Source organism: Lampetra planeri, chromosome 7 (assembly GCF_965212315.1).
Source record: "Lampetra planeri chromosome 7, kcLamPlan1.2.h2, whole genome shotgun sequence".
Lineage (NCBI taxonomy): Eukaryota > Metazoa > Chordata > Hyperoartia > Petromyzontiformes > Petromyzontidae > Lampetra > Lampetra planeri.
Window position 1 is genome coordinate 1,276,721 of NC_136113.1, and position 12,181 is coordinate 1,288,901.

Consider the following 12,181-nt stretch of genomic DNA (forward strand, 5'->3'; position numbering starts at 1 on the left):
ATCATATTTTTACTGGCAAATGAGGTTCCCATAGTGTAGATCCTGCAAATGTGTTTACTTATGAACATCTGTTAACAACTTAGGTACCCATCAAACACTTTTTTTCTTTTATCGACCAGTTCCATTTTCTTGTAACATATACAGCATGTACCGATACTTGCTGTCACTAAGATCTGTACTGTATAACATCTTCACCATCCTAGGACACCCATGATATAGAGCCTTAGCTCATTGGGCCCTTCCTGCTTAAATATAATTTCTTTAGAAATACAACGGTTTTTTTTTCTGTAAGATTGTTGACTAGAGGCATGCACAGAGTGAGACAGAAATACAAAGAGAGGGTGACATAGAGGGGCACAGAAACAGAGTGATACAGGGACACGGAGATGGTGAGACATACAAGTAGACAGTGAGGCATAGACAGGTACGGGGAGATGCACAGAGCCACATGGAGACACCAAGAGGCAGACAGAACCACAAAGGAAGACGACTGCCGTTCGACACTAAGTGGCGAACGGCAGTTGTTATAGTCTTGCTGCTCTGCCCTCCATTGTTGGAGGAGGGCAACTGCCTCCAACTGTCTAGTAGCAACCTTCATGATCCTCCTCCACAGATGCCGATCTTAAGATCACTAGTGCCATTTCGATTTAAAGCTTTCGTTACTGCAGGGATTCATCTTCTTGGTTCTTTCGGTAAAGTCACGTAGAATGGAAATAATAAAAATAAAACATAATAAAATAATTCTCACGACGTTTCGGCCACAACGCAAGCAGCCGTTCTCAGGTGGAGAACAGGTCTGTCGAGGAGACAGAGTCTGAATGACAAGCCCCAGGCTTGGAGCGACTATTTAAGCTGGGATGCAGGGGGAGAAGAGCGCCTTGACAAAATAATTTGCATATCAAGAGGAATTTAGCATATTTATGGGAAATGCAGATTTGCGATTAGTACTACTAGTGAAATGCGTAGGAGGTTTGGCGAGGGGTTTAAAGTCATTATGCCCGTGCATTATGCAGGATTAGCAGCATCAAAGGGAGGGGATAGGGGTAGCATTAATTGTATAGTGAATATACAGCAGTGTGATATACATTAGGGTGGGTAGAATAATACATAGTGTAAGCAATACAGTATATAATTTAATGTTGGGTTTGTCTATGGCAGTATATAGTACGGTGTAGACTCGTGTGATGTAAGATAATAAAGTTTAGATGGAAGCATATTATATTTTTTGCGACATAGAATTGGAATGTATTACTTACTGTTAGTAACTCAGCTTATTGTAGAGTATATTTAGTATACTGATGATACTATGTAGTTTATACTTTAGTTGTTTACGTGGTGGTTTAGTTACTGCAGCTACATACTATTAACACTCATTCCCTTTATTAATGCTACCCCTATCCCATCCCTTTGATGCTGCTAATTCTGCATAATGCACGGGCATAATGACTTTAAACCCCTCGCCAAACCTCCTACACATTTCACAAGTAGTACTAATCGCATATCTGCATTTCCCATAAATATGCTAAATCCCTCTTGATATGCAAATTTTTTTGTCAAGGCGCTCTTCGCCCACTCCATCCCAGCTTAAATAGTTGCTCCAAGCCTGGGGCTTGTCATTCAGACTCTGTCTCCTCGACAGACCTGTTCTCCACCTGAGGACGGCTGCTTGCGTTGTGGCCGAAACGTCGTGAGAATTATTTTATTATGTTTTATTTTTATTATTTCCATTCTACGTGACTTTACCGAAAGAACCAAGAAGATCACTAGTGCCAGTCATCGACAAGTCCAATCAGTTCCACATCCTTCTGTACCATATAAGCCCATCTCTTCTCCAGCCCATATTGTGCCTGGAAAACGCTTGGATGAGTAACTACCTTGCACAGATTGTTACAAACAGTGCAGCAATCTTCAATGATGTACTCTTCTTCTATGCTTATGTGGCTGCCCACCTTGACCATCTATGCTAACCAGTTTGGTAAAGTATGTTAAAATCGTCCTGATCTGGTAGTCATCCAGTATTGGTGAACAAAGGGCTGTAAAGGTAATTGTGGATATTATTTGATGTTTTTAAATGAATTTTCAAAATGTATTATGACATCACTGGCATGTTTTCTCTGCTCTTATTCTTACAGCTCTCTTACCAATTGTCGTGGGAAGTGGAGAGAAAAGCGAGAGAGATGAGCAAGGGCAGTGGTGAGGTCATTCCTGAGGAGCCAGGTGAGTAATGCCTCATCCCCATGACCACTTGCAAATACAGCGATACCTTGACTTTGTCCACTTGACTTTCGTCGCTTCGCTCTTTTGGCCGTTTTCAATTATAACCACATTTCAAATTTCATCCACGTACTTTCCTTTTTCGTTTGATTTCATCTAACCTTCCACGATGTTCGCGCCACGATGTTCGCGCCACGCGCCATCTTTTTCGTTAAATCTTTGAATAGAAGTCGTTCAGTGAGCATCTTACCTATAAAAGTAATTTTTTTGTCTGTCTGCGCGGGTACCTTGTGACCTTTTTTAACTTACAAACTGTGGGGTTTACGGATCGAAAAAGTGCATGGATACCACGCCGTATGCCCCGGGACGAAAAAGCACTATTCGTATTTCACATCTGTCAACTTTAAAAGTAGTTAAATTAGCAATTTATTACTCTTATAAGCACAGGGTGGCGCCATGCGCGAGTTAAGCGGCTCGAAGTGACGGTTGCCCAAGCAACGCACACACGCGATCGTTGGGGGGAATTCTCATTCATGTTAAAAATGCAAAAAAAAATACACAATTCTGAGGTAAGTTCTTCACAGTGTGATGTCCCCCCCCACCCCAATGTGTGCACTTACTACTATTGGTCGGTAGATACTACTACTATAGTCCTTTAGATACTATTACTGTAGAGCAGGCAGGGGGATGGTGGGGGGGGGTAGCAGCCCAGCCCCAGCCTGCAAAGGTGCTACCTCGGCCGGCTGGGCAATCTAAACGAGGCCGGGGGCTCTGCACGGGACTAGGCCTCACGAAGGCACTCTGTTCGTAGTTAGTGTTATAGTTTTGATATTTACGACTATAGAGTCAGCATGCACCACTGTAGTGATAGCAGATACCGCCACAGTTGGTATGCACGACTACAATGATAGCAGGTACCGCCACAGTAAGTAGGCACCGCTGCAGTGATAGCAGGTATCGCCGCAGTCGGTAGGCACTGCCGCAGTGGTGGCAGGCGCCGCCGCAGTGATGGCTGGCGCCGCCACAGTCGGTAGCAGGCACCTCTACTACTGCTATCGAGTCGGTAGATACTACTATAGTTAGTAGATACTACTGCAGTCAGTATATACTACTGTTGTGATTGTAGATACTAATTTGGTCAGTAGCTACTACTATAGAGTCAGTAGATACTACTCTAGTTAGTAGATACTACTACTCACAGTAGATACTACTATGGTCAGTACATACTACAAGTCAGTAGAAACTACTATAGAGTCAGTAGTTTCGACTGTAGAGCTAGTAACTACTATAGTCAGTGGATACTACTATAGTCAGTGGATACTACTATAGTCAGTAGTTACTACCATAGAGCTGGTAGATACTGCCAAAGAGTTAATAGTTACTACTATAGAGTCAGTAGATACTACTGTAGGGTCAGTAGTTACTACTACGGTCAGTATACAGTCAGTAGGTACTACTGTGGTGTCTTCAAAAATTACTCACACCGACACATTGTAACAAGTCACCTGCTTCCACTTTATTTCACCTGTTCTTGCGCCAGTTGTAGGCACTCCTATAACTATCTGTATGGTCACATACACTTCACTTCTCCCCGCTCTTATCTATTCTGCACCTCACTTATCCTGCACTCAGCAACTCTGCCCTCAGCGACTCTGCACACAGCAGCTCCGCACTCAGCGACTCTGCACACAGCAGCTTAGCACTCAGCAACTTTGCACACAGCAGATTCACACTCAGCAACTCTGCATCTCCACCGCTGCCCTCACCTACGCTCCCTCATACCCGCTCACCCGTCTGTCCTGGGCGGGGGGGTTCAGCCAACACCCGCCCAGTGACGGCGTGAGGATTGAGGTCCCGTTTACGGCTGGAGTGGAAGCGGTGAGATGTCTTTACTCTTGGTTCCCCAGGCAACAAGAACTCCCTCCACTTAAGCACAATCTCCTCTACACTACTATACAGTCAGTAGCTACTACTAGGCTCAGTAGATACAATAACAGAGTTGGCAGATACTATGAAAGAGTTGGCAGATACTACTATAGAGTTGGTAGATACTCCTCACTCTATTGACTGTAGAGTGTGTTGATATATATGCCTACGTGGGGGTAAAACATTTTTCGGAAACCTTTCTATAACTTTTTGGACTTCTACAAGCATCTTATAATTTAGTTGACGGACAAATGGACCAACGGCACGCCGGGCTTTCACAATAGCTTAGTATTTGTGTATGTATGTTATGTTTTTAAGAGAAGTTTTGAAATATATTTTTCCCCCGGGCAACGCCAGGTACTTCAGGCTCGTCTCTTATATTTGTGTTTAATCATATATTCATACTGTACTTATTTCTGTGATTATACTGTAAAAAACTCATAGTTATTTTTGTGATAACAGTATAACACGTGTACAGTATTCGTACTGTGCTTATTTTTGTGATTACTGTAAAATACTTATTTTTGTGCTTTAACATATTAATAATGGGTCCGAAGTGTGGTGATATCTTCTTGGTTTTTTCGGTAAAGTCACGTAGAAGGGAAGTAATAAAATAATAAAAATAAAACATAATAAAATTAAACAATTCTCACGACGTTTCGGCCACAACGCAAGCAGCCGTCCTCAGGTGAAGAATGAGACACTTCAAGCTAGGAACTTACATATAAGCTGGGTTGGGGGTGGTAGAAGAGCGCCTTAACAAAAAGAATGTGCATATCAAGATGAGTTTAGCATATACATGGGAAATGCGCAGGGGGCGGGGGGGCTTCAAAGTCATACCATGCCCACGCACTATGCAGGATCAAGAGCACCAAGGGGGGGTGCAGGGATTAGCATTAACAAAGGAAAGGAATGCCAATGATATGTAGCTGCAGTAACTAAACAACACCGTAGAAAACTAAGGTATAAACTACATACAAAGACTAAAATATAAACTGCATAGCACCATCAGTATACTTACTATACTCTACAATAAGCTGAGTTACTAACAGCAAGTAATACATTACAATACTACGTCGTAAAAGTTATATAATATGCTTCCATCTAAACTTTATTCTCTTACATCAACCGAGCATATACCGTACTATATACTGCCATAGATAAACCCAACATTAAATTATATACTGTATTGCAATAAACCACATTTCAACATAACACTATGTATTATTCTACCTACCCTAATGTGTATCAAAATGGTTTATTACGTCTTTCCAATGATTGCTAAGCCAGAATCCATCTTCTCGATTAAAATTGTCTCTGTGTTTGTATATGTGGATCGCCTCATGAACGAATCTCTCATGATAGCCAGGTGGCTTGCAGAGAACCTCTGTCTTGGAGAAGTCAATGTCATGTGAGCCCACTGAGTTGTAACAGTGATCTGCCACGGCTGAGGTGTTTGTCCTACCGTGTTTCAGGTCAGCTTTATGTTCACGGATGCGGTCTGAGACATGTCGTTTGGTTTGTCCAATGTAACTGCTACCACAGAGGCAACTTAGTTTGTAGACACCACGGTGCTGTATGTCTGGAACCACATCTTTTACAGACGGTACCAGATCACGGATTTTATGTACTGTGTTGAATCGGACCTGGATCTTGTGTTTAATCAGGATTTTGGAGATCTTTTTTGTGACCCCAGCAATGTAAGGTAAGGTGATGGTCTTGAAAGGCTCCTCAACAGGATCCTTCTTGATGGTTGGAGAGATGGCTTTGCGGATTGTGTAGTCGGAGTAACCATTAGCCTTAAGAGCTTGGCGTATGTGTTTGAGTTCACTGGAAATGTGTTCATGGTCGGATATGCATTGGGCTCTATGATATAGAGTCTTGATGAGGGAATTCTTCTGGGATGGATGGTGGTGGGAATCCGGTTTTAGATAAGCGTCCGTATGGGTGGATTTCCTGTAGACAGAGTGGCTCATTGAACCATCAGGTCTCCTTTTGATTAGGACATCCAAAAAGGGTAGCTTGCCATCTTTTTCGACTTCCATGGTGAATCTGATGGCTGGGTGTATAGAATTGATGTGGTCAAGAAATTGGTCTAGAGCAGGCCGGCCATGTGGCCAGATGACAAAAGTGTCGTCTACGTACCTCTTCCATAAGGTCGGGCGTAGAGTGGCAGTCTGGATGGCGTCCGTCTCAAATTTCTCCATGAAGATGTTAGCTACAACCGGAGATAGGGGGGAGCCCATTGGGGTGCCTTCAATTTGCTTGTAGAAAGTTTTATTCCAGGTGAAGTATGTATTGGTTAAGCAGTGTCTCACCAGGGGGGGTACCCCAGCATTCAGTCCCTGATGAACCAAGTGATAGTAAAGCTAAAATAACCCATAAGGTATCATTTTGTTTATTTATTTAGTTTTATTCATTTATTCTTATGTTTATTTTTCTTTTACTTCTGTTTATTTAGGTTTCACACGCATGTGTTATCTAGCTACTGTAGTTATTTGCATGTACGTTTTTATATTTACTGTAGTTATTTGCATGTACGTTTTTCGCCGGCCAAAATAAATTTGCAAGCAAAATAAAGGCTCTGCTTTGACATTCATCCATTTTTGAAATTCGTCCAAGCTCTGGTCCCTAACCAGACGGAAGTGCAAGGTGTTCCTGTAGGTTTTTATGCCCAGGGATGGTCTGTGATGATGAAAAGTAGCTTGTGAGTGTGTCTGAAATTGTTTTTATCACTGCATACTGCCAGCTATGACATGGATCAGAGGCATATATACGAACACAAAGAAATAGCTAAAAAGTCAACGAATAAGTGCGATTTCCCCACACCAACAGCCTCGCTTGTCCAGCCACACCCCTATTCTCGAATTCTCCTCGCTTGTCCCTGCTCTGTCACTCACCGCCCTAATTACACTTCCCCCGCCATTGGATGCCGTGCTCCTCCTCACGTGACCCTGTCCACGTTTGTCTCATCAACCATCATTAGCACGTCCATTAGTAACCATGGTCCCGGGGAACCATACTGTCCCACTATCACTCCGTACTGTCTTTACATAAATACAGAAAAAAGGATAAAATGGTTCCGGAAACAAACATAAATCGGCCACAATATGGGTTTGGGAAAGACACATTGCTTAACGTGATGGTGACCGTTGGACGACAATTGGGAGGAAAGACAACCAGAGGAACATTTCCAATAGGACGACCACCATGAAGGTGGAGCGATGAGATCAGTTCATGTGTAGCAGTGAGATGAATGGTAACAGCACTGGATCGTGAAGGATGGTGACATCGAGGAGATGCCTTCATCCAGCAGTGGATAGAAAATGGTTGATTATAATGATGAAATGTTACGAATTCAAGTGTAAACATTTCTTATTTCTTTCGAATAAAAAAAAGTTGGCTATTGTCCAGGAAATCTTGTTCATTGTGCAATTGTTTGGAAATATGTGGTATGTGCATCTTATACTGTATACTTGAAAAAAATATTTAAAAGTAAAATGATTGTACATGTTTAGAGATTTGCATATTTACATTTCATAACTGAGAAATTAGTATTTATTTTATGTTTCCTTCAGCCTGCAAGCTGTGTGGCTACGCAGAAAACAACGCCTTACAATATGGGGAGAAAATCACTGATCCAGAAAGTGGCATCACAGCCCATTACTATTGCCTGGTAAGCAACTTGTATACTTTTACATGCTGTCATCTCTGGTATATTTGCCTTTTGGGGGGGTGGAGCGATGACACAGTGATTAGTGTACTGCATTATGAACTCGGTGATCAAAATTTCATTCAATAGCGTAGCTTCCCACACTTTCTCTTTCACTACCCTATCATCCATGTTAAATGCTCGAATGAGAGGAAAAGGTCGACATAAGTGTGAGCCTATAGATGCCTAGCACCCCGTTTCTCACCTGTCTCCTCCATGGTTACAAGATACAAACAGCCCTGCTCACTGGCAAAATGCATATTAAATATTACAATAGAAAAAAATTATAGTTGATTACGTAAGTTTCCTTTCTGTTTAGCGTGTAATCATTCAAGCTGAAGTTAATATAAAGCTGGAAGTTGGTGCACTGCTTTAAATGAAATGTATTTAATTTAAATACAACTAATGCATGTGATTCTTTGTTTGTATGTGCCATGATGTTGACTACGTTGGTTGTGAACTAACATTTGAACGTGATTTTGATTCTCCGGTTTACTAGATTTTTTCAAGTGGCCTATGTCAGCGGGGAAATGATTCGGAGGGCTTATATGGCTTCCTCCCAGATGACATCATCAAGGAAATAAAAAGAGCAAGCCGTTTGGTCAGTTTTCACTGCAAAGTTTTTTATTTATGATTTGTTAGTTGGAGCAATGAGCCTTTGCAGCATTTGCTATGTGTGTTCAATTAGCATACACTGCATACGTTTAAACATTGCATGTTATTTAGACCTCTAACCTTATAAGAGCCCATTCGATTGGACATCTTATTTTAAATGAATACGTTGGAGAATATAAGAAAATGGACAGCGAATGGCAAAAACTAAAAGTTAAAATAAAACCGTGCAAACAATTTAATTAGATAATGACATCATCACTATTTTTCCAAATGTCGATCAACTTAATACATCGTAACAGATTAGTGATGGTGTAATTTGATATTCTAAGGTAGGCAGGTAGAATATTACTAAAAATATATATGTTTTACAACATTAACTGCTGCCAAGTAACTGATCACTTATCGCAACTTAGAATTGATTGTAAATCTCATTAAGCTCCTACCTGAATTTATATGATTTTAGTGCTGTGGTCAAAGTCCTGAATTTCCTTGGTAGTTTAATGTATTTTAAACTTGTGTGGCAAGACTTCATGAAATAAATGATGTAACAAATTGACTTGTCTATAGTGTTTCCATAATTATGAGTAAATTACAACAAATTCAGAATTTACACAGTAGTTCTTGTTTGATATTGACCCTTTCCCATTCCAATGACATACATGTACGTAAAATAACTTTATCGGGACCAAAGCTCCCACAAGGCCATGCGAGAGGGTGTGTGGCACAGTTTGGCACCAGCTATCATAGAGTGCGGTTGTGTCGCTACAGTTCTCTGGGGTGAGTACCATGTCTTTAAAAAAAGCGCTATGCCTCTAAATAAAATTAACGCTGAACCACTTTCACGTTCCGAGAATCAGCGGTGAACAGGACCCACCCTGCTACTTGGAGGCATCTCAGAACGGGAAAGGGTTAACTGTTGTGCATTTGGTCTGTGTTTACTCCGCTTTCTCATGCCACCACAGAAATGTATGCTTTGCAAGCAGAAAGGAGCTGCTATTGGGTGCAATTTAACAAGTTGCAGAAGAAAATTCCACCTGCCTTGTGGAATAAAGCTTCATTGCCTCTTTCAGTTCCAGGGCACTTTTCCGTAAGTTTTTTTCAAACATCAATGGCCACAAGGCTAGTTTATGAAGTAAAAGCAATGTTCACAGCCCATACGTGAAGCCGAGACTACACATAGCATTTTACAGCACATAAAGTTGATTGTCACCTGGAAAATCGCTTTGTCAATCCATCATTCTTTTGTCACTGTCTTCACCCTGTGTATTTTGGTAGCTGAATAAAGGTATTTTATTTTTCTTCCAAGATTTCTGGTTAAAAATAAAATATCTTACTGTTAATTTACTTTTGTTTAAGACCACAGTCGATAGTACCTTGTTGTTCTGGAATATAGCACCCACTCAGCGAAACACAGGGAAAGGGGACTCGGTGCACATACTGGATATGCATTGATGTTGGGGCCAAATCTTAATGTGTTAACTATTTTGGCAACACAATAAAATGTGTGTTGGCAGATTTTATAAAGTTTGTATATTTCACTTGCGCCTGACAAGCCTGGTCGAGGCTATATGGGGGAGCTTTGTTTTTGGAGCTCTCCCTCCGCAATATAACAACACGGTGAGAACAGATCTGGTCAGTTCTTCTTCCGCCCTGCATCCACATGAAACATGGAAGAGTGCCTTCATCGCCATACTGCTACTGATGTCGGGTATCGAGCGAAACCCTGGACCAGGGCTCCTCAACTTTGGATTGATCAATGCACGTTGCATAGTCAACAAGACGGCACTGATCCAGGATCTGATCAACGATTGTGGACTCGACATATTGGCGGTTACCGAAATCTGGGTGTATGATGACTCACCGGACATAATTATGAAGCTGCATCTAACGGATACGCTATTGTACATCAGCACCATCGCGACAAAGCCTGGCACCAGCAGCCCCACATGGTGGAAGGATCCTACTGATTCACCGTAGAGACATCTGCCCATCCAACTCATTAAAAATCACCGTCATTCGAGCTGCTGTGTGAACATAATGCACAGCAGCATGCAGGGGCTTACGATCGTTGTCATCTATCGACCGGCGTCTTCACCGCTGTCGAATTATTTTCTGAGCTTTCTGGTCTGCTAGACTGTGGGTCACTTGCCTCTTGCGTTATCATCTGTGGTGACCTATATTGTGCCGGACCGACTGGTTCTTGTGGTAAAATCAACAGTGATCTCGCCGAGATTATTGCCAGTCACAGTTTTATCCAACACGTCTGTGGCACAACATGTCACTCGGGAAATATACTGGATAACATCTTCACATCCACCAATACTGTGACCGACATCGAAGACGTGGGTATTTCAGATCACAATCTCGTGATGTGCAAAGTGGCATAACCGGTTATTCGCCCACCCGTCACAACAATATACAGAGACTGGAAACGACTGGACCACGATTTTTTCCGTCAGATTATCCGGGCATCATCAGTGTGTCTAAATCCTGCATCGATGGTTGATTCATTTGCAGCTCACTTAGAAAATGACATCACTTCTTGTTGAACTCGTGCCCATCCGAACAAGCACAAAGAGAACGGAAAACGTATTGTAATTGGCTGTAACCAGAGGCAATCGCTGTGAAGCAGACGCGGATGAGGCTGTGGAACGTCTTTGGAAGAAAACTGGTTTTGACATTGTCCGACTCGCTTGCAGAGCCACCTGCAAATCTGCCAATCGACTAATTATTGAGTCTCTCAGATTGTTCTATGCTCTGCGTGTAAATGAGTTGGCTCATGACCCCCGTGCTCTGTGGCGCGTCGTGAAGGGGATCCTACACTCCAACTTCCCTTCAACTAGTCAACCAGGTCTTTCCACAGTACTTGTGACATAATTCAATTAAATAGTGACAAACAAGACGGCAATTTATAACTTTCAGACAACGCATTCTCCCGGTTTGCCGTCTGAGTTTGATTAAACTGGAATCAATGCAAAACTCGAGACTTCCGCACCAACGTCGGTGGCAGATCTGTCAATGTTCATCACATGGCTGCCAAATAAGACTGCCGCTAGAATGCATCCACATGTTGATTCTCAAATCATGGTCGGACATGCTTGCACTGCTGATTGTCCACCTGGAAAATATTTCATTAAGCGAGGGCTGTTTCCCAGACCGATCCAAAATGGCGCAGGTACTGCAAGATCTTCCATTGCTCGCTGAGTTGCATTGGCTTCTGGTTGTCGAACAAATGCATTATAAGGTCGCACTCATTACACACAAAGTGCCTGCTACAAATGAATCACAATACCTTGCTGATATTATCAAGGAGCAGAAACCATCACATGAACTCCGGTCATCCTCGCAGCAACTTTTGGCTAGCCAGCAAACAAAGACGGTCACTGCATCTCGGGCTTTCAGATGTGCTGCGACTGTCTGGAACGCTCTTCCTTCCGATATTAAGAAGCCACCGGAGCTATCCACTGTTAAATCTAACTTCGATATTTTTTTTTTTAATTCCTTCTTGTGTTTAGTTTCCTTCACCTCCGATTAGCACGGTTAGCTACGTACGGTGGGAAAGAAGTTATACATACGTGACGTCATATTGCCATGCATGTAGATGTGCAATGTCACATCATAACCTCTCCATGTGGCCATTAATCTATATTTACTTCTCCTTTCTAGGTCTATCATCTCCTTTATCTTGCTAATCTTTATTTCTTACCTAAATCT

At 42.1% G+C, this 12,181-nt stretch overlaps 1 protein-coding gene across 7 annotated transcripts in view; it reads left to right on the forward strand.

Moving 5' to 3' along the window:
* The window catches only part of LOC144719717 (E3 ubiquitin-protein ligase PHF7-like), a 29,576-nt gene that overhangs the window by 7,907 nt on the left and 9,488 nt on the right, over positions 1-12,181 (forward strand). For 6 of the 7 annotated variants that reach the window (XM_078595865.1, XM_078595866.1, XM_078595862.1 and 3 more), the window contains 4 exons: positions 2,133-2,217; positions 7,719-7,816; positions 8,352-8,453; positions 9,430-9,554. In XM_078595865.1, coding sequence (XP_078451991.1) covers positions 2,178-2,217; positions 7,719-7,816; positions 8,352-8,453; positions 9,430-9,554 — 365 coding nt within the window. In that variant the 5' untranslated portion in view covers positions 2,133-2,177. Of the gene's footprint in view, positions 1-2,132; positions 2,218-7,695; positions 7,817-8,351; positions 8,454-9,429; positions 9,555-12,181 lie in introns of all 7 variants that reach the window. The other variant, XM_078595863.1, reaches the window with a different exon arrangement.